This window comes from Peromyscus maniculatus, chromosome 6, assembly GCF_049852395.1.
Source record: "Peromyscus maniculatus bairdii isolate BWxNUB_F1_BW_parent chromosome 6, HU_Pman_BW_mat_3.1, whole genome shotgun sequence".
NCBI lineage: Eukaryota > Metazoa > Chordata > Mammalia > Rodentia > Cricetidae > Peromyscus > Peromyscus maniculatus.
In genome coordinates, this window is record NC_134857.1 from 43002409 (window position 1) to 43026163 (window position 23755).

Sequence of the window (23755 nt, forward strand, 5' to 3'; positions counted from 1 at the left end):
TATCAACCCATTCATCTGCTAGTAAATTAACTAGTCACAGAAACATACATTCCCTCACAGAGATCTTTGGGTAATCCAACATAGGTGATAAGACATAACAATTTTGAGGAAAAGTTTTAACATTTTTGACATACCTTTTGGGGATATGTTTAGGTTTTTGCCATTCCTATTAGAAAATGTGTTATCTTGGTTGTGTTTTTAGACATGGTGCAGGGTTTGTTTACTGACTTACCTAGGACTTGGATCACTTGGGATGGTAGTATATACGTGGCAGCCTCATCCAGAGTCTCTGGAATTTTTTCACTTATCAGACAAGTGATTGCCACTGCAAATAGTCTTCAGAGCACTTGCTATATAACTTCCAACTTTTCACAACTTCTTCAAGTGTTGTTTGTTACTCTGAACTGAAAATGTACTTATTCTAAAACACGTATTTTTGTAGATTGCTAAGTTACAGTGAGCATTGTTCGCAGCATACTGAAGGATTTTAGACACAGTGACAGTTATTAAAGTAGTTCATACCACACAGTAGTAACCAAGCACACTTCAGTGGCTGCATGTTTCAAAGACTAAGTAAGACATTTCTTTGGATTTTTTTTTCTGACTGTTTTTCCTCTATTAACTATTAAGGTTTACAATTATCCTACCAAAGTTTTGTTAGATATAGGATTTAGAATGTTGTTGGTGAGGATTGCAATTGAGGTGCTGCATTTCCTGCTAAAAGCATCTTTTTCTCCATTTCCTGTTACACTGTAGACACCAGCCTGGCGTGCAATATCAGCTCTATTTTGATGTTCACTGTAGCTGGAGAATTTCAGCCCCGGCCGTCCCTTAGCCCACTTATAAAATAAACACACAGACACTTATATTATTTAAACTGCTTGGCCATTAGGTCAGGCCTATCATTGTCTAGCTCTTACTCTTATATTTAGCCCATTTCTATTAATCTATACCTTGCCACGTGGCTCATGGCTTACCAGCATCTTTACATGCTGCTTGTCATGGCAGCGGCTGGCAGTGTCTCCCCTCCTCAGCCTTCCGCTTCCCAGAATTCTCTTCTCTGCTTGTCTCGCCTATACTTCCTGCCTGGCCACTGGCCAATCAGTGTTTTATTTATACAGAATGATATCCACAGCAGTTCACAGAGTAAGAAACTCAGTGTTTGGTTTTGACTGAGTCATTTTTTTGTATATGACTTATTATGTATCATCATTTTAATTTAGGTTTGAAAAACATTTATCAAACTACAGGAAATATCCAAAATTTTTGACCCACAAATTTCTTTTCTGCATATTCACATTAGAAAATTATCCAAAATGCCGATTGTTGTATTTCCTTTGCAAAATTGTTTGTAATATGAAAACAATGGAAATAATCTATATTATCTACTTAAGAGTCCCCCATAGTCTGTGCAGTATTTGATATCTGTGGTGCAATCAGAAATGATGACTTAGAGCTTGTGTAGAAAAATGAAAATGTTGATACTATTAAGGCATTGTTTTCTGAAAAAGGTAACCAAGTTGTAGCTAAATTGTGATCATAGTCATATAATAGGTGTGTAAACAGAAAACTGCACAAGAGGAAAATGGAGTTAGGATATTGCTTGGATATTTTTTGTTTAATTTTAATCATCTCTGCTGTAAATTTGCTGGTAAATTTTGTAAGTTCTCATCTTGTTTTGAATTATGAGATTAAATATGTTGAAAATTTTGTCAATTTTATTTTACCAATATAAACTACATCTAAAAGTTTTGTTTTAATTGGGTTTGTAAACCTAGTCTGAAGTTTTCTCAAATTTTTAGAAAAAGGAAGAAAGCAAACCCACATTCAGCAGTCAGTGGGTAGAACCTATTTTACTGGTGGTGACTGTTAGGAGAAAATATGTTTTCAAGTTAGCTCCATTTAGTGCCCAACATTCCCGAGTCCATCTATCTGCCAAACCTTCCCTGTAGTCTCTCAGCAGTCAAACTTTCATGAGGTTTCTCCTTCACTATTTCCCCAAAATGTAAACGAATGTGAGGGGCAGCAGTTTGTATGTTTCTCCAGCACCAACCCCCAATAGGACAAAAGAACTGGGGAAAAAACAAACAAACAAACAAACAAACAAACAAAAAACAACGAAAGTCAAAAATGCAGCGAAAAAGAACAATTGACTTTAAAACCTTTAAAATTTACTTGAAAGCTTTATTGATGCCTAGTTATCACCTCTGATTAAGCATTTTAGGACTCTTTCCTGCTTGCATTCCACAAAAGAATGAAGTGTGCGTGATAGTCGAGCCATCTTTAACCTAAAGAAACCATACATGCACAAAGGGAGCTGACAAATGCATCCCTTTGGGTTTTAGGTCTTCCTGCCAATGTGGCAAGAGTGAAAACGGTGTTAGGGCTTTGCTCTTGGTTCTCTCTTAGCAGACTTAGGTTAGAGTTACTGAGAACTGACTGGAGAGAGCACGTGGGGACCAGTCTGAGTTTCCTCTTGGGTGAAACCATATTGACAAACTGGCTTAAGCACAGAAGTGACCTTTCTGTTTATAATGTGATGTTAGAAACATAAAACAGAATATGTATTTTATGGGCAGGTATGCTCACTGCGTTGTAATATATGTCTTGCGGGGTATGCTTTCCTGGCTCCTGTGATAAGCTTGTCATTTTTAGCAGGCTCCAGGAACCTGGGTTCCGAAGGCCCCATCACTTCTTTTTGTACTCAGCTAGAGAAGGGATTGTCCTGAACATAGCTTGTCCACATTTGCTTTCTCAAGATTGTGAACTCGTAATTACACTTGAGTTTTATTTGTTCTGTTCAAGAAGGTGAATATATTAATAAGAGCAACCTTTTGTAACTTTCTAAATCATTTGTGTCCTTGGTTATTCAATATACTTAAAAATTGAATAAATGAGAATGGTGGAGCCAGGTTGTTGCTATGCTGTGGAATACAGCTAGTCTTACTAGCTGGGAGTTGCCCAGTAGCCACATGGTTTTTTTTGTTTTTTTGTTTTTTTTTTTTTTTTGGTTTTTCGAGACAGGGTTTCTCTGTGTAGCTTTGTGCCTTTCCTGGGACTCACTTGGTAGTCCAGGCTGGCCTCGAACTCACAGAGATCCACCTGGCTCTGCCTCCCAAGTGCTGGGATTAAAGGCGTGCGCCACCACTGCCCGGCTCACATGGTTTTTAATACGTAGCCAAACCCAAGTTCTTAGTATGAACCGCTTTCCCCCATTATAGGATATTGCCATAGTAGGGCCTGGGTTTAAATGTAGTCATTTTTATTAGTACCTTTAAAATCAAAGAATCTCTTTCTTGCTTAACTACAAAACAGTGTCCAGTGTCTACATTTGCCAGGATGGGGGAGGAGGCATCCTTGAAGTATAAAAACTGTGTCTTTGAAGTGTGCATTGTAAACAGTTGAGGAGGTTGGAAGCTAGCACACACAAGTAATAAAAAATCAAGTCATTCAGTGTTTTAGATGGCCCTCTGGTGGTCAAAAGATCAAACTCCCAAAGGGAGACTTGGAAACTTCAGTAATACGATTCAAAGGGCAAATGAATGAGAAAGAATCCATTTTCCCTCTTCCCCAGGACCCCCACACCGAAATTAACAGGTAGAAAGCAAGTAGACAGTAACACAGTGAGTCTTTCTCCACCTACTTTATACAGCTGCCAAGTGAATGTCTGCTGCTCAAAAGTGACTCCTGGAAACATGTTAGTGGAAATGCTCTCAGCTTAGAATGTTTTGTGTTTTTCACTGAGCACTAATTTCTGTTTAACCAAAAGTTACAAGTACATAACCAAAAGTTCTTGCCTGACATTCACTAAACTAAATATTAACATCTTAAATAACTTCAGTACCACTTATAAATCTAATAACTTAACTTTGATTTACTATGAGTTAAGTAATCTGTAGATCTGAATCAGATTTAATTTAAATTTTTAATTACATTATTTATTTATTTATTTGTATATGTGTCTGGTCACTTGCATGCCACAGAGTATATGTTGAGATCAAAGGACAGTTTTCAGGAGTCAGTTCTCTCCTTCCACCATGTGGGTTCCAGCGATCAAGTTCAGGTTGTCAGGTCAGGTAGCATCTCATCGGCTCCTGTCTCAGATGTAAGCAACTGTCCCACCAGCATCCTTTTTCTGGTTCCATGATGTCCAGTCCATGACAGTATCTTTCTTATCTCAATGGTCTTGACACTTTGAAAGAATGTTTAGTTATTTTGCAAAATGCTTCCCATTCAGTGTATCTAGTATTTCCTCAGGATTAACAATTGGCAGTGATTACAAACGACATGTGTGATGTGGGGTTTTTTTTTGGGGGGAGGGGAGTTGTCACATTAATAGAGAGTAGTGTTACTGTGTCTCATTCTTTCTGAATATTCATGTGTTCACTTGGTACATGTGGTGTCTGCTGGCTTTCTTCACTATAAAGTCCATATTTTTCCCTTGGTAATTCTTTAGTACACCGACACAGTACTTGAATAGGTGTTTTATTATATGCTTTCCACTCACCATGAACACCTTTTCTTTCTCAAGGACATTTCACTAGAAAGGTGCTATATTTGCACACTAAGCACCGTCAAATTATGCTGCTGCATTTGTTGCTCTAGTTTGCCGTTCTCCTCCATATCCACCCTTGGTCATCAGTTTGGATAGTTGAATTACTGTCTTCAGAAGGGACCTGCTTGCTCACATTGACTGAATCCCGTTCATTTAATGACCTCGTAGGTGTGTCGAGAGTACCAGCGAGGCAACTGCAACCGAGGAGAAAATGATTGTCGGTTTGCTCATCCTGCTGACAGCACAATGATTGACACCAATGACAACACAGTCACTGTCTGCATGGATTACATCAAAGGGAGATGCTCTCGGGAAAAGTGCAAATACTTTCATCCTCCTGCACACCTGCAAGCCAAGATCAAGGCTGCCCAATACCAGGTCAACCAGGCTGCAGCAGCACAGGCTGCAGCCACTGCAGCTGCCATGGTGAGTAGAGACAGCAGCACCCTTCCTGTCCGCAGTCCAGAAGAAGTGAACAATGTGTCTACTACAAGCTCTTCATCTATTAACCTCTTCTTTATGTTTTGCTGAAGATATGTTTGTTCAGGTATCCCATACAATACATAAAGAAGCTCCCATTCACAGAAGGGAGGGTAACTCCTCAGATGGTTCAGATTGTTCCTCTTCTTGGCCTAACCCTTAAGAACCTGTCTTATTCTGGATGTAGGGTTTCTGAAATTCCTGCTTCATAAAGAACCACTTGTCTCCTTTCTGACTTAACAACACTGCTGTCTCCAGTCCCTGATTTCTGCATACCATCGAGTCAGCCATTGTTCTCCTTGGGTGTGTTCTTTTGCACATCATGGCTCCTCTTTACATTTATCTTGCTTCTAATAACATAATCTGAAACTATTTAGGAGAATTGCTTCAACAAAATTGTTTTTAAATTAGCTGCAACATTTTGAATAGCCCACCATCTAGATAGTTTGAAGGCCTACTATGGCATAAATATGATTATTAAAGTGCCAAACCTTGACTAAGCCATTATTTAGGAAGGAAAAAACCAGCACTACTCAAAGAGTTAAAAATTGGATCATTTAGACAAGATACTAAATGGTTTTTCTTAAGATAAACTTCAGTGTGACCTAGTAGCTTAGTTTAGGAGTCCATTTCTTGGCTTAGCTGTTTCAGTGTTGTCCTTTCTATATAAATATATAACTTATTTAAATATTCATAAAACATCATTGTCACTGCACAGTAAAATGATCATGAGAGAGGTCTTTCCTGTGTTTGTTTATGGATACTTGAGCAAAAATACAGAAGGCAGACTCTCTCCTTTTCTCTTTCCTTCACTCCCTTTTTTTTTCTTTAGAGTATTGTTTGTAATTAACTACAAAGGGGAATTATCCTCCAATAACAACTCAATATGCCTTTATTGTGCATGCTTAGTCTTGTTATTCGTTGTATATGGCATTCCGATGATTTGTTTTTTTATTTGTTTTTTTCTCACCTACCCAAAATGCACTGCTGCCCCCATGATGCACCTCTGCTTGCTGTTTATGTTAATGCGCTTGAACCCCACTGGCCCATTGCCATCATGTGCTCGCTGCCTGCTAATTAAGACTCAGTCGGCTGTCAAATCACTGAAGCGACCCCTCGAGGCAACCTTTGACCTGGTACTATGACCTTTCACCTTTTAGCTTGGCATGTAGCTTTATTGTAGATACAAGGTTTTTTGGTTGTTTTGTTTTGTTTTGTTTTGTTTTTGTTTTTAACCAATTAAAAAAAATTATATATATATAATCCTTTTCCTGTTTAAAGTGGTAAAGTACAATGAAAAACTGAGTGTGTTTCCTGAAACATGAGCAGAAAGACCTAAAAATGGGTACATAGATGACTATGGTACAATGAAAGACTGGAATCCCAGCAGCCCACATTCAGTTTAACTCCATTGTAAAGCGTTCTAATGAAATACTTGGAGGACAATAAAGTGTGGTTTTCACTGTATATTTATGTACCTGTGTGGTTAGCATGGCTTTAGTGATAGAAGTCTTTACTTTTTAACATGTCTAGCGCAGTATTTCAGGAGAGTTTGCATGCTCTGGGACATTTGCATGTGTCAGCAGGTTGGGGAGGGCAGAGCTGGCAGGATGTCGTCTCCCTGGCCAGCCACTGGACACTTAACTACTAACAGTGCTTCTACTCGTCAGTCCTCATGGAGCTCGCACTGCAGCTTTCCTTCTTTCCCAAGTCAACGGCTTCTCACAGAAAGCCTGAAGCATTATGGGACATAAAACACCTTACTCATTATAACATATGCTCTCGTTACTAGTGGGCTTTTGTTGTGGATGAAATAATGCTTCCTTTAAAGCTTTTACCTTGCTTAATTTCTTTAATTGGTTTTGTCGACTGGATTTTGTTCCCTGGGTAGTTAAATGCTCCGCTGCTTGCTTGCTCGTGCTCCCTAACGGTTTTAGCCGACAACTGATTTTTCTTTTTTCTTTTTCTCTTTTTACTGGTATTTGTTTTTATACTCATTCACCAAACAGGGAATTCCTCAAGCTGTACTTCCCCCATTGCCAAAGAGGCCTGCTCTTGAAAAAACCAACGGTGCCACCGCAGTCTTTAACACTGGTATTTTCCAATACCAACAGGCTCTAGCCAACATGCAGTTACAGCAGCATACAGCGTTTCTCCCACCAGGTAAGGGCTTGGATTTGCTACGGAATGCATCTGTGGTGATCTCCGCAGGGTTCTACCGTTAGAGCAGGCACAGCCCTGCAGCCCAGGTTAGCTGCCAGGCACAGAGAGGGTGTACGGTAAGGTAGTCAGTCAGCTGGGGAAACACTCAGTTCTCATGAATGGCTTTCCTTTACAACTGAAACGCTTACTGAGACAGAGATGTTTTATATATTTATTGGTGTTTCTGCTATTTGGAATTGAAATATTCTCTCTTTCTCTCTTTCCTCAACACTGTTGTATGTTTGTCAAGCTGTGTTATGATGCTCTCCTGCTGTAAGACCCCTTTGCCTTCAAGATGCCACAATTTTATGAAATGACTCAAATTTGACATTTTCAACCTTTAGTTTGCAAAATAGAACAAGACCATTAAAATTTATTCATCCTAGAGCTCTTAAGATGTGCTCTTCATATTAATTATGCATTGCTAAAATTATTCATGTTCCAATGCTGAAGTCAAATAGCTCTAAGTTCCCTTGGTATTTGTATTTACTGCTTAGTCATCCCATGGTATTCCTGTTTAGTGCTGAGTCATGCAGCTGTGTTTCCAGTTCGTTTTCAGCTTGGTCACATACGTATACTCTTACTCATAGAGATGTAAGAGTTAAAAACACTAATAACTCACTTAGTTGGTTAGAAATTTACTATTTCAACATTCTTTATTTTATGTTTTTTAACTTTTTATATCTTATATTTTGAAATTAATTACCAAGACTTGCTAATCTTTTTCTTTCTTATGCATAAGTTTTTATTTTGAGAACACTATGAATATATATGATACTTTTGATAAAATAATTTATTAAAAATTTATTAAATTAATAGCTAGGTATGTACATCATGTATCTAGTACCCTATGCTAGTAACAGTATTTAGAGTATCACATTCCTGTGATATTAAAGAATGGGATAGTTTTCTTTTAAATTTATTAGCAAATTAATACATTATGCTCATATTAGATGTTACTGGGAAATAAAACTTTTGTACAGTTTATTTCTGAATAAAATATAGAATTTTTTATATGGCCATCCACACATAGAATTAACCAGCTGGCTAAAATAGTTCATTAAAATGCTCCAGGTTAAAATAATAACTATACTCTTGAGTTAACATTGTTCAAGTTGGAATTTGTCCATATTAGGATCAAAATTAAATGACTTTACTATGTAACATGGTCATTGATCTTAGCGACGTTTTCACACTAAAGCACACGATATCTCCTTCTATAGGGTTGTTCAGAGACTTCCAGTAACTCATCTTTTTGCTTTTTTGTTAAGTTTTGTTGCTGCTAGATTTTTACTGTTTTCAATGAACAATTGCTCACTTTCTTGTAACCAGATCCCAAGCTAGGTTTGAAGGGATTATTAGAATATTTAAGCAAATAAAAATTTTATTTCTATCATTTTTTCCCATTGAATAAAATATTACCCTTAAAATGACAGTTTCCCTATTTGAAATCTAAAAATAAAATAGATTATCTTCTTCCACATGTTATGTAAAGAAACTTGAAATAATCTGTCTTATCCATGGGATTTTTGCATTAACTTCTCACCAATATTGAAACATTTCATTCTTCTCTAAATTAGTGTAGCCAGCAATTGTATGTTAAATGTGACTTGCACATATGACAAGTTTACACTTCAACAGCTCCCTGGTCTAAACTAAAATATGCAGGTTCAAGTTAGGGAAACATTAATTGTATCCATTTCTCAGAATCAGTTACCTGCTACTCTTGAAAGATAAATTGTTAATTTAAAACATGCTGAAAATAGGTTGAAATTTCAGAGGTAAACTTGTGTCTTATAATTAATTTTTGTATCAGAGATATTCTATTGTTTATATTTACCATTATGTGAAACTATTATAGCAGAAAAATAAAATAATACATATTTGCAACCTGATTTGAAGGGTCTAAAGCTCAGGTTGACTTGTTCACTAGCCATATAACCAGAGATAATTGCTGCCATCCTGATTTAAAAATAAAAATAAAAAATACTGCCATTTTTACATATGTGCCTGCATGTACATGAAAAATGCCTCTATGATATCTTTATTTTTGCCAAACACCCTTGTCAGAAAGGTGGAAAATAAAGAATTTCCACAGAGAAAGTAAACCAAATACCCCAAAAGCCACACAGGGACCAAAACAGTGATGTGGCATAGAACTAAGTATGGAACTATGAAGTCTGCAAGACTTTGGGAGTACAGACCCACTGTAAGGAGACTAGTTAGTGTTTGTATTGCCTGGTAGGTGGTACCCAAAGACTTCTGAAGGTCCATGTCCATCGCCTTGTGTTTGTGAATGGCAATGGTTGGCTCTTTGTCTTTGACCAGACAAAGCTGCATAGACAAACACAGCAGACTTTGCTATGTGTAGTGATTTTGTTCAGATTTTGGGGACATTTTGTGTATTTATATACAAAATCCTTTGATATGAAAAATACTGGCAATTTTATTTTTTAAAAATCTTGCTAGAACTAAAGGAAGTCAATCTTACCATAGATTTATATATAATTACATGTGTAATATCTTGGAGAAAACAGACTTTCCCAAAATCTAGGTAATCTTCTATGTATATAATACATATACATAATCTTCTATGTATATAATATAGAATTACATATAAGTGAAGCATTCTGTCTAATCACAGCATAGTAATTAAGAAGATACACTGTCATTTTCACACCTGAGATTTTTTTAGAGCCCTGTGATCTGTGGCCTCAACAGTAACTGTAAAGATATGTGAGTCTGTTTCATTCAAGTTACAGTGAAGCACAGTTTGCTAAGTCCATAGAGCAGTTGACTACATACATAAGAACTAGGTTGTTGGCAAAAGATCAGTGATTAGTGTCAAGCTAGTCAGCTAGCAGAGAAATATACTCACGTATTTAAGAATAGAACTGAACTTACATAGCACCTGTCCACCTAATCCACCATTCATGAGTATATCCATCCAGTTATCATCTGTCTTAGCTCCCTAACTTCTCTTTCTCTGTATCAGTCTTGCCTTCTATTCAGTCAACACGTACTGATTATATGCCCTGTGGTATGCTAGTATTTACACTAGAGATTCCAAAGTCCTGACTGCAGGGGGAAATCTTGTGTCCAGAAATAGGTAGGGCACATGCTTTCCAGCCCCAACAGCTCTCCTATTTCTTTTCCACTTTTCATTCCATTGGTTGAGTAATGACTCCATGCTGTGCTTGCCAAACACTACAGACATCTTTTCTCCTTTTTTCTGAAACCCATAGTTTGGCTTGATAAAGAATATGCCAGTACCAACGACATGAGAAAGCATATGCCCTACCTATTTTGGAGCTCATGGCTCCAAAGACTTCTGTGTCCTCCATCTTGAGTTTTCCATTATGTTTTTGTCTTCTTCGGAAGCGCATATCACTTTTTTCTACCTCTCACCCACTGTTAGCAGGAGCTAAACTATTTTACTTACTGCAGTTTCTATGCTGGCTCACATTACAGCTCTACCACATATAAAGAAAAGGCCAGGAAACTCTGTTAGTTGGTGGTATAGATGTTTGGGCCAGGGTGGCAGGAAGATGGTTCCATTTTTATGTAAGAGACACCACAAAGATCTCTAGCCTGTGACTTTTATTATAATCAATATAAGTATAAATAATTATAGTTTTATTTATGTTAAAAATATTTATAAATAATGAAAAATAAGGAAGCTGTTTCATACTTGAGTATCAAATTTGAAAATTTAATGACTGCAAGTATTTAATAATAAAATAGTATTCTTTATTTTTAGAATACCTCAAATTACCTTTTCACCCCTTACTATAAACTAAAATAAACAAAAATTATCACATAGAAATCCTGATCAGATTTCTGATTATAACATTTTCTCTCTTGTATTTATTTTTCTTTCTTCTTAATATAATAGTAACTATAGCTGTATTTCACTTATAAATTGTCATCCTATTTTTCATATTCTCACAGATAATTAAAATTTTAATTTAAAAAGTGATGTAATTACAGTGACACATTTCTCAGAACCACACCATTCATTCTGCTGTGCAAATATCTTTGTGGGGACAACTGGGAATTGACAAATACATTCACTTCAATTTTGTCTTTTGCTGAAAACTGAGGGAAAATTTAAATTGACTATTTGTGCATCATTATTAATCAAACAGCCAATTGGAAGTAAGGATGGATATTATGGTCATTTCAGAAATGGTTTTTGGTTTTGGTAAGAGGGTCCTACAGCACTGTCTTCATATTTGTGAGTGACTGCACCCCAGCTAGTGTCTTCATTGCTGCTTTGTGTTTATTTGCTACAAATCCCTCTTGAAGCTGTGTGCATTGGTTACAATGATAATGAGGATGATAACCCAAACAAAAATTCAATCTTAAAAGCTAAAGGTTTTAGAGAGGTGTATAAGGTCAGCTCACTTCCAGCGCGTGCAGGCCCAATTATGCATGAATGAATGAAATACAGTAGGCAAATTGTTGCATACTACTAAATTTAAAACCTGTAACTTGGACAGTATTTAAACTGGCTTTAATGTTCCTTCATAGCCCACTGTACATCGTCATTTATCTTTTCACATTTTCTTTCCCAACCTTCCTGACGTAGAGGGTAGTGCTTTCACAAAATCCAGACCCAGTATTAAGTCCTGCTTGCTCTGTTGTCTCTAAATATATTCTTTGTTATTGGTCTGTTTTGTTGCTCGTTGCCCTTCACAAGTCTTTATGCAGTAGTAGTAGTAGCAAATTACAAAGCTCTTCCAATGTCTTCAGTCATGCCTCCCTCTAGAATATTAGTTTGCTTCCGTAGATCCATTTCTCAGTTTCTCTGGCCTCGGTGCCGTGGTCTGATTGCGATAACGGATGAGTTGCAGATGGGACAGCAACGCCAGTTGAGTCATCTTCGTTTCAGTTATGTTTCTCAACGGCAGTTTGTTGTGTGCAACCATCTCTGACAAGACTCAGTTGGCAGATATTTTTCTAACAAATGTTCATCCCAGATGCTGCTAGTATTTAAACAGGATGTGCCAAGACTCAGATTTAGATAGAAATATAAAATCATTTTATATTTTAAACCTTAAGAAATCTAAAATAATCTTGTAGAAAGAACAGTAGTTCTCCATATGTGAATGTGGCCTGTACTTGATAAAAAATAGATTTTCAGTATTTGTATGTCAGAAAAAACCAAGAGCTATGAATGTGGCATTTATATTTGGTTCTTACATTCACACCTCTGTGGACATGAGGGCTGAAGGCCCCACATGTGACATGTGCATCCTCATTATCTCCCACGCAGGGTTTTCATTGAAGTCTAATTAGCAAATTCTTGCCTTTGAGTTTTTGTAAACTGGCTACTCTAAGAGGTCTTGAATGTCTAAACTAGCACTGAAAGTCAGTCTCTTTTGCCAGATGCCTACAGGTAAACTGGTTTGAGATTCCAAAGAAATTATGCTCCCCCGCAATGCTTTTTCTGCATTTGAATTCTAAACTATAGAAATGAAGAGTTTTCACTTTTTTGCATACTGTTTATTTATTGCTTGGTAGCCCTTTGAATAAAGTTTCTGTCTGGATGGTCACAACCTCGTTTGTGTCTGTATGGTTGCTGCTACAGTGAGCAGAGAAACAAAGCCCAGGAGTTTAAATTAGTTTCTGTTTCATTACATTGTCCAGTCAGTTTCATGCATTGAAGTATTTAGCATTTTAATAATAAACACTTCCTAATTATCCAGGGTGTTTAGTCTAAAGAAAACAGCATTCATTTGTCAGATTTTGAAGTAGCAAAGCAATAAGATAGCAGCTAGATTAAAACAAAACATTACAGAATTTGTTCTCAATGAATTAAATAGGTTTAAATTTTCCTGAAAGTACTCTATTTATAGGCTGCAAGTTGAGAGAAACAAAGTATACCAGCACACAGTTAAACTGGCCTTTACTCTTCACTTGGGACTCGTTCTAACTGATCACTGTGCTACTATATGATTTGATTGTGCTGACAGTTACATGCCACTGTTCCCGTAATAACAATTTTTCTTCTTTGTTCAAATGAATTTCCTAATTACACGTGTGATGGGTTGTTTTAATTCTTTTCCCTTTTCAAATCCACCTTCCTGTTGCAATGCATGATGGGCAGGCTCAATATTGTGCATGACACCCGCTACAAGTGTTGGTAGGTGCCAGCTTTGTTTCTTGATTATCTTAAACCTACGGTGCATCTCACAGCCCCTCAAAATCCACTGCTAAGTTTAACGTGTATCTATTGGGCAAATCCATTTCCTCTTTACTAACACCTGTCAATTAAATGCCAATTTCTATTTAATTGACATGGCCCCACATAAATGTTTTCTTTCCACACAAGTTCCCTTTAGTCACTATTAGTGGATTTTGATTGGACTATGAGTTCTGGTATATAAAAACAAGTCTATCTCATAAAAGTAATGACTGTATATTTTCATAAGAGTGAATAATAAAAAAAAGAAATTTTATTCAAATGGATAACTGTACATACAAAGTAAATACCTGTATTTTATTTATATTTTAATGTCTTTGAACACTATATAAAATTCTTGTTTTTTAACTTAGCAAATTAAGCCTGTTTGTGTCAATTTTCTTGATTTAATGGTAACGAGCTTTTTCCCCCCCACCCTTTTTTTTTCTCTTTCATCCCTCCCTCCCCTTCTCTCCCTGGAATGTTGTCCTGCTTTGCGCTGTGATTGCATGTCACTCGCTGGTGATGATGTCCTGTCACATGGCTTCTTGCTATGATAAATACCATGCCCAATGATCTCCTCCATGTTGCCATGGTTTCCATATTGCTACACTCTTCTGTATGTTTGCTTATATGATTTTCCCTCCGAAAGTTCCCATGGTGCACGGTGCTACGCCAGCCACTGTGTCCGCAGCAACAACATCTGCCACAAGTGTTCCCTTCGCTGCAACAGCCACAGCCAACCAGGTTTGCTAATTTACAGCTTTGTTTCTTACAAACCAACTCTTAATAGGGCCCAGTCCAGCAGCCTAACGCACATGGATCTCCCATTGTGCTTAGTGGGAATCGTGTGGACGTGAGAGCTGTAGAGGGTGCTTTCCTGAGCATGGGGTTTCAAAGATACCTCTTGTTGGCCTACACATTCTGTCTATGACAAGCAGCCAATTGCTTTTATGCCATTGATAAGTGCTCCAAAATTGTCGCAGCTCCATTTCTGAAGCTACTAAACTGATATTTACACAAGCAATTCTCATTTTTCTCAACCAATTGTGTAACTAATTTGGCCAACCAAAATGGAAGCAATTACAAGGTTATTATTGAAGCATCTGATATATATAGTTTTTCAGTTCATTCCTAAAGTCTTAATAAAAAGGAAAATATTAAAATGTATTCCTATGCCACAAATGACCACTCTTGTAAATAGAGTTTGATATATAATTTTTAATAAGCAGATTGCCTATTAAAATTACTTTTATATGCAGCATCTCTCCACTTTGATTCTTACTGCTTTAAATGGAAAAGGAAATTAAGTGCTCTAGTTTATACAGTTAGCCTGCATGAATGAATACTAGAGATTTAGGAAGGAAGAAATAGAAATCATACATGATAAATGACAGATATCCTATGTTCATTGAAAGTATGGAGGATAAACAATATGTAGAATTCTGCCAGGCAGTGGTGGCACGCACCTTTAATCCCAACCCTTGGAGGCAGGAGGCAGGCAGATCTCTATGCACTTGAGGCTGGCCTGGTTTACAGAGCGAGTTCCAGGATAGCCAAGTTAGAATTATTTTAAGCAGATGGGATCTACTTAAACTTAAATTGTATAGATGAAAATGGACTAGTTAAGCTAAAATAGTCATTTAAGGTATTTAAAATTCAAAAATAGCATTACTCCCACCAGCATTTTCTGAATTTTCTATAAAGGAAGTACTCTCTAGCTCTGGATTAATTATGCTCACATTTCAAAAATAAATCTGGTCTTGAATGTGCAGATTTGCCTGTTATGAAGGTACAGTTCAGTAAGGTTAGTAGTGTATGAAAGGACTAAACCAAGTTAGGCATGTTCCACTGTCAGAAGTTAGATGGAGTCTAGTGAGACTGAAAAGAACCCTTGTCAGATGGGGTTCAGCACAGCGCCCTTGGAGCAGGCAGACCAACAAGGAGCCAACAGTTACTGCTATGAGGAGCAGCCACCTTTTTTCGATTTTGTTTGTTCAATATACATCTTCTGTTGATGAACTTTCAGCTATTAGTATAGTTATTAAAAACTTTCAAGATCATAATGCCAAATGGATTTAATTTGAAGTTTCAGACAAGCCTTAAATGCTTCTTGGCCAAGAATCATTAGTTTTTCAGACCTATCAAAATACTCTTGGATTTATGCTAACACATAAGACTCATTTACAAGAATGCTAGCTTGTGCATATGTGGCATGATAGTTTGGGAGAAATATCAATAGATTCAGTGCAGTCCATTTGTGGTGCACATTGATGATGCTGGAGTCTCCTGTATATAACATATATGACTGTAGAATTGCTGGTGTAAGCACAACTATAGCAAAGCAAATTCAAAATGCCCTTGGCCACTTGGGTTGTAGGGGACACTTTACTTTTTGCATTGTGCTGTGACCATTTCATGCATAATTCCCTGGGTCTTCATACTATTACTATTTTACAACCAAAGAAAAGGGAATGGATATATATATACACACATATATTATATCTACATATACATACATATGTATATGCCTACAGTACATTAGCAATGCTGGAAATAGCTGATGCCACAAAATGCAGCCTGCATGCATGCAGAAGTTTATAGCTGGCCCTTCATCTGCATCGAGTGGTGTTGAAGGTCCTTGGTATGTTTCGACAGCCCCATCCTTGATGCTTCTACACTGTTGGGTGCAACATCCTGTCCTGCAGCAGCAGGAACAATGGTATGAGAAGCTTCATTATGCTTGGAGCACATTTTCGTGCCATTTGCCAATGCTATAAAACTGTGTAAAATGTCAGCTGAGAAATGAAAATTAAGAGCACATAGTGATATATACTCCAGACTGTGAATTATAGTTTTTAGCAGATTGAAATAGTCTAGGATATTTAAACTAAAACAACAAACTTTGCCTTCTTGTATGTGAGTTCATTGTTACCCCAACAAACTTTCTGAAATGGGCTTAGTGTCATTGTATAGAATAAGTTTAAACACAGTCAGCAGTTGCTTTGCTCAGGTTCACACAACCAGGAAACAAATTAGTGTTGTTAGAACCAGTGTCCTCAGGCCTCTGCTACACTCAACCTGTAGGGCTGCCTTGCCACATTAGCAGCCTTTAATTGGAGGTTGAAGAAGAATCAAGTCACAAGTTTGATTTCATATTGAAAAAAGCAACCTCTGTACTAGTTTCTCATTGTGTTTACTCCCAAGTTCTCTGAGTCCCTGCCTATTTAAAATGCAATGAGATGTGTAGCTGAGGTTCTGAAGTCAGTTCATGGACAAACCTATTCTCTTTCCCAGTTATTTTTGAACTACTATTTTATAATTCACACCTGGTATATTTAATTTGGGTCAGAAGTTAAACACTTCAATCTGAATGAAAATGTTAGAAATTTGGTTGCACAAATTTAGGCAAGATATTTTTTACTGTTGATTTCATTATCATTGCTAAGTATTTGAAACCACAAGGGTGTGTGTGTGTGCGTGTGTGTAGGCCAACAAAAAGGGCTTCTTTTAATAACTGCTCTGCATGAATTTTTGGTAGCTGTACTTCTCTGACTTTCTAAGTACTGGTAACATCCGTAGAATAGTACTTAACACGAAGATTACCAGCAGTGAGGTGCTTCTCTGGCATTTGCGTTTACATTAACTTAATGTCGTGTGGACCAGAGGAGGGCTGTCACCTCACAGCTGCATCTCACTGTTTTTTATAAGTTTAATATTAAGATGGTTTCATCTCTTGGTGGTTGGCTTGCTTGCATGGATCATTCATTAAATAATTTTTTTATTTGCTAGATACCCATAATATCTGCCGAACATCTGACTAGCCACAAGTATGTTACCCAGATGTAGAGTTGTCGTCACAAAACAGTAAGTTTATTATGCAATATAATCACTATATTTGTGGTTGGAATATGTTAATATTTAAAATACAAAGGATAATCTATTTTCTGAGTTTTGCTTCATGTTACAAATAAATACAAGCATGAATAAAATATGACAGGTAGTTAGAAGACATGAGCTAGGGATTGATGGACTTTTCTTAAAGGTCTACAGACCAGCTATTTTTGTCTATATGGAGCATTTCAGTTTCTGCGGCAAGTCCCCCAGTTTGGTGTGAAAACACTTAGAGAATATATAAATAAGTAGATGTTTTCACATTAGACAGTGGACTAGATTTGGCTCATAGGCAGTCATTTGGTGACTCTGGGCATAGGTCATTAATTTTATTTTAACTATTATTTCACTCATTCCTATATGGAAATATATACCCACTTGTACCATGTATCACTGTATACAGTATCAGTAGGGAACAATGGGTCTAACTCTTAAATAACTTCATTCACACACACACACACACACACACACACACACACACACACACACACACACACTCATACATATGGAACCATTATTTATCAGTTGAATAGTTAGTAGTTCAAGAGAGCTAGCTTAGTGATAATAGGATTCTGAAGATGCTACTGTTCCTCACAAAGGCTTGGGCTCTTGTGTTTGCTTTCTGTAACATTGTTTTCAATACCTGCAAAATTGGCTATTTTTCATCCTTAAGTTAGATCATGTGTGAAGAAGCATGACAAGTACTTATATTTTTACATTTACAAAAAGCCATTTAAACCTCAGTCTGGCCAGTAGGAGGATGGTGGTTCTTTGTTGCTTTTCTTCATATTTATTTGCTTATTGACATATTTGCAAGTCAGGTTTTGCACTGCTTTGTGTTAGTTACCATGTCAATGATGTGATGACGTAAATGATCTCTGAACTGTCTGCTAACCTAAGGGAACTTTGAACGAGCTTCCTGTAAGGCAGAGTTGCAGGGCTCCTCTTCTCAACAGCCATCGATGAAAGCATTTGGACAGTGAAGGGGTTGTGTGTATGTGGAGAGTCAGCACCTTGCAGAAGGGACAGAGTCATGTCTTCAGTGGTGGTTAGAAAACCAGGTGACAAGGATCCACAGCAAGAGCCAGATACAGAGAGATCCCAGAGTAGAGAGAAAGGTGGGCAGCATTTGAAATCCACTTGAGGAAAGATGTGCCACAGTCAACAGTCATTTTAGTGGATTTTGATCCATTTTGTAAGCTCTTACAAAGCAGTTCTGTCCAGGTAGGGTGGTACACAATGTTAATCCCAAGACTCGGGGCTCAAAGTGAGTGAATTTCTGTATGTTAAGATCAGTGTGGTCTATATAATGAGCTCCAGGCTAGGCAGGATACTATCACAGGGAGACCCTGTCTAAAAAAGAAAGAAAGGGGGGTGGGAGATAAAAAACAGTTCCTTCATAGTTAATCAGATACATGGTTAATCAGATACATGGAATAAAGATATCACTTTGTTGGTTATAAGTTTAGAAGGAGTTTTTTGTCAGCATGGTATCTATGTGTTGGTGTGTGTGTGTTATGTATATCAACTATATATTTCTTGAAAAATGCTTTAAATAACTATGTGTTTTAACAAAGACTATCTCTTTTCCCATTTTAGATCATACAAAGAGGAAAGGACAGTGTGCTTGGTTAGAGTAAGGACGACGTCATTAGCCATATTGTATATACCGTCAAGCAACACACACAAAAATCCCTCAGCCACAAGACATCCACATATTGCATGTTAACCAGAAGAAAAGACAACATGGGAACTTGCTGCACACTGTTGCCTACACACTTTGTACATTCAATTGGTATTTGTGCTGAGGTGATATTCCTATCTAAAAGAACAACATTGTCTTTCTTTTGTAGCACAGAGTTATGCATTAAAATATGCATACGTAATTAGTTTCCTATATATTCATGCCATCTTGAAAAGACAGACTATGGTGTAACCATGATTCTATTATGTATTGGTACGTCTGTAGACCAAGATATAATTTTTTAAAAATGAGTTTATTTCTTTCAAGGTTTACAAGTAACAAAGGTGCACCTTGTATTTAAAATTGCCATTAGAGCTGAGAGCGCGCATGCACAGTCATTTTTGTTTAAGAGTAATATTTTTACTGTAATAGATTGTAAGACGTGGTGAGGGAGGGATCTGACAGAGATGAATGTGCCAAGCAAAACCACAACTGTGTATATGTTAAAGCACATCATGGCTTTAAGTACCATGTTGCTAAGGATTCTCATGAAGTGCCATAGACTGTACATCAAACTAGAGTATTATTTCTTCAGTGTTATTATTTTCAGAGCCACGATTTGTTGCTTATTTGCTAGTACTAATCAATCAAAGGGCACCATTCTTCTTTTTCTTTTTTGTTTTTGAAACCAAAGCTGTCTCAGAAATGGCCAATTTAACTTTACAGTAACAATAGACAGCACAACACACACTCAATACAGATAAACTTTCACATACTGGAGATATATATAATAGATATATAAAATTATTTTAATGCATTGTAGTGTAATATTTATGCATACTCTACTATATAACATGTTATTCAAAAGGGATATGCCATTTCTGAGACACAATAACAAAAAATGTTTGAGGAAATTATTTTGCTTCTATTTATAGCCTCTGTCAAAAGTCAAAAGACTATAAATGCTTTGCAGAAATGGTTTCACGTTTGCTTAAATGCTTCATCACAGTCACATTCAAAATAGTGACTCTAAACAAAGAGAACAGCACTGTCATCAGATGCATGATAAACCAAAATATGAAAATGGGAAATGTTTAATTAACCTAGTAATCGGGTGGGTTAAGTACATGGGTGAATTTTATATGTGATTCTTTTGTTCAGATTAACTGCTTATAGCCTTAGAAAGCCTTTTAAAAATTTTAAAAATAGATGTGCATTCAGTTTTTAAGAATGGATTCATCCAAAGGAATTCCCCTTTTTTGTGGTTTGGATGTTGCAGCTAGTAAAGGATATTTTTGCCCTGTTCAGCAGTTCTAAAATCGCTGAGTAGGGGCCAGGTCACTGGCGGTTCTAGTGTGGAATGGGAGAAGTGAGAGTTCCGTTATAGAACTTTCCATACTTCCAAGTTTACTGCAAGTTTTTATGCTTGAGAGAGATGCTTTCTAATATAAGACTGATGTGTTGATTTTACTGATTGTACTGTACATCTATTAAAGCCTTAGATTATTACATTACGGGTTGGAACCCATACCAATGTAATTTCAATCGTGTTAAGAGAGTAATGGTGACTTCACATGTTAGTGTAGTTAGTTACATTATAGAATATTACTTATTTTTCTTGTTAAAATGTAGTTTTTCATTTCCTACATTTATTAGATTTTCATTTTCTATTAACAATTGAATACCATTTCAGTTTATAGACTATTGTTTTATTAGATTTTACCAATGAATTTTTCAAAATACAAAAAAAATTAAAGTAGTTTTTCCTTCATAACATACTCAGTTTTAAATTACATGTAGTGTCATATGAATATCCGTATTATTGTTAACTAAATGATTTATATTTTACTGATTTAATATTACAGTGTAAGAATGTCAGTCATTGTTCTTGTCTAGTTTTCATTAAAAGAACAAAGATCTTTTATATGGATATCTTATAAATATATAATCATTGCTAAGTAAGAAGTTAAGTTGTTGCTATGGCAACAATCCTGGCAGACAATTGAGTAATATTTTGATGATTTATTTTGTTTGTAATTAGTTATTATGAGAAGATCTAGATCCTAGATATTAGAATAAAATTTATTTTCTACTGTATCCATTTCAAATGTTAAAGTATTGTTTAATATTTTTGAAATCCCTGAATATCAGGCCTTGTTATAAATAAGCTGCATAATCAATAAATAGAACAAGGGACTTTTTGTTGATAATCCAAATACTCAAAGTTTACGTAATGAGAATTTTAGCGTGTGTGCAAACTCTTGGGGGTTGATGATGCTGCAGTTTAGCATGTTGGAAAGTCTAGAGAGAAAGGTTGACTTTTTGCACTTCTGTATATAGTCAAAAGAGAGAAACCTGTATAATAGCAAGATCTTATTTTGAATAAAAACGTCTATAATTACAAGGAGTTTTGTTAAGGCTAATGAAATGACAGACTGAGCAAAATTGCTTGCAAAAGTGGCACAGAGTTAGCACTCCATACCCTTCAGACACGTTGCTTTGCTTTTTGTGGACAGCTTGTAGTTTGCCAGGATTTTTCAGCTGGAAAGATTTGCCATCCTTCCAAGATCTCATGACTGACAAAACTCCATTGGGCCAAATCTGCCTGAAGATCATTACCAAAAATAGCAGGTACTTCAGCCATTAAGGTGAAATCATGGATCAGATATTCCTTACATTGTTTTCAAAACTACTGCATGTTTAAAACTTCAACAAAAAGAGAGAAAGAACTATGCTAAGGACATATATTATTCAAATCGGTTTCTGCCAATTTCAATGGTTTATTGTTCACAAAACGAAATCTTCAAAACAAGTATTGACTTTCACAAAATTTAAACCATAAACAGGCAAACCAAACAGCACACCTGTAGTTGTTATGTGATTGTTTTTTAATTGCTGTAGATCTTGTTCTTTCCGCAGGTGAAAAAAGGAAGTTCAAATTTCACAATTTTAATTTTCAACTCAGAAGCACTCAAAAGAGCAAAATGTGACAATGGCCACTTGTTTAATGACTTGGTTGCCCAGCCTTTATTCCAGCTGGCTACTGATGTTGCACTTACCAGCAACCTGACCACTTTCATCTGCTGAAAGGACAAAGCGCTTGGTTTTACTATTATGTAATCACAACTTACTTTCCGCTTGTAGTTGCTTAAAATTATGTATTCTGTCTAGGGCTGCAATTTGTTTTATGCTTATTTTATTATTACTGCAGTAGTTGACTTTGCTGTATGGAAAAATAAAGTGAAATTGCCCTAATAAAACTTCTCTTTCTTAAGTATATTTGTGTATGTGAGATTTGAGTAGTAAATTATTTCTGTGCATATCACATACATTACATACACCTTCATGAACATAGGAATAAATTGGTTTTACAGGATTGCAGCCAAGGCAGATAATGCCTTCTGACCAGTCATCTCTTGATGCTGAGAATCTGAACTGAATGGATAACTGATATTTGTCCAGTGCTTCCTAAAAGGTCTCAGCCCACTTCTCCTAATGCTGTACTGATTTAAATGGTATATGAGGAAAATATATGTAAGTTTAAAAAAAGTTTTTCAATTCTAGATCTTTCTATTAAAGAAATGTAATTTACTTGACTGATCCCACTGACTAGCACTGAGAATCAGACAGTCTGAGAGACGTTTTTTATCAATAAGATAAATGATTGCACTGGATTCAGAAGGACACAGTTTATACACCTGGCTGAGCCACACTTGCATAACTCCTCAGCCTGTGAGTGTGTGTGTGTGTGTGTGTGTGTGTGTGTGTGTGTGTGTGTGTGTGTGTATGTGTGTGTGTGTGAGTGATCCTGTGACTGAATTTGTTGACCAATAAATTGAAATCTTAACAACACTACTAATGATACGTGGAACAGTTCTAATTTGAAGAAACTGTGTTTCATCATTTAGTTTTATTGCATGTTTGCTCTGACCCTCGGTATTTGTCAAAGGATGCAAACTTCTCACTTGAAAGTTCATTTCCTTTTTTCCCCCCAAAACTTATTTCAGGAATAGTAATACTGATGGTAAATGAAGTATTTATTGTTGATTTGACTTATAGCTAAAGGTTCTCTCAGTGGTTTGAGTTCTCAACATATGTAGCCATTCTGCATGGCACTCATCGAAGAGGAAGCTTCACAACTTTTCTGAATACCATTAAAACAACAACAACAACTATGGGCCTGGAGACATGGCTCAGCAGTTTAGAACACTGGCTGCTCTTCCAAAGGACCTGGGCCCAATTCCCAGCACCCACATGGCAGCTTACAACTGTCTATAACTCCAACTCCAGGGCACCTGACAACCTCACACAGACATGCATTCAGTCAAAACACCCGTGCACATAAAATAAAAATAAGTTATTATAATAAAAAAAAAGCTAGTTCTCTCTAGTCTCTCAGGTATCATCAGGGTTTTTGTTAACAAAAAAAATTTTTTTTTTTTTTTGATTTTTTTTGAGACAGGGTTTCTCTGTGTAGCCTTGGCTTTCCTGGGACTTGCTCTGTAGATCAGGCTGGCCTCAAACTCAGAGATCCACCTGCCTCTGCCTCCTGAGTGCTGGGATTAAAGGTATGTACCACCTCCGCCTGGCCAAACAATTTATTTTTATTATTTTACTTATGTGTTTGTTTGACTGCGAGTGTGTGTCACATGTGTGTGGGTGCCTTTGAAAGCCTGAAGAAGATGCCAGTTCTCTGGGAGCTATAGTTCCAGACAGTTGTGGGTGCTGGGAACTGCACTCAGGTCCTCTCAAC

At 36.6% G+C, this 23755-nt stretch overlaps 1 protein-coding gene across 37 annotated transcripts in view; it reads left to right on the plus strand.

Moving 5' to 3' along the window:
• The window catches only part of Mbnl1 (muscleblind like splicing regulator 1), a 174814-nt gene extending 152535 nt beyond the window's left edge, over positions 1-22279 (plus strand). For 10 of the 37 annotated variants that reach the window (XM_042279090.2, XM_076574149.1, XM_015990819.3 and 7 more), the window contains 7 exons: positions 4724-4981; positions 6118-6171; positions 7045-7198; positions 13350-13385; positions 14077-14171; positions 17217-17291; positions 18918-22279. In XM_042279090.2, the coding sequence (XP_042135024.1) occupies positions 4724-4981; positions 6118-6171; positions 7045-7198; positions 13350-13385; positions 14077-14171; positions 17217-17273 (654 nt within the window). In that variant the 3' untranslated portion in view covers positions 17274-17291; positions 18918-22279. The other 27 variants (XM_076574179.1, XM_076574153.1, XM_076574178.1 and 24 more) reach the window with 9 other exon arrangements.
• The last annotated feature ends 1476 nt before the right edge of the window (positions 22280-23755 follow it).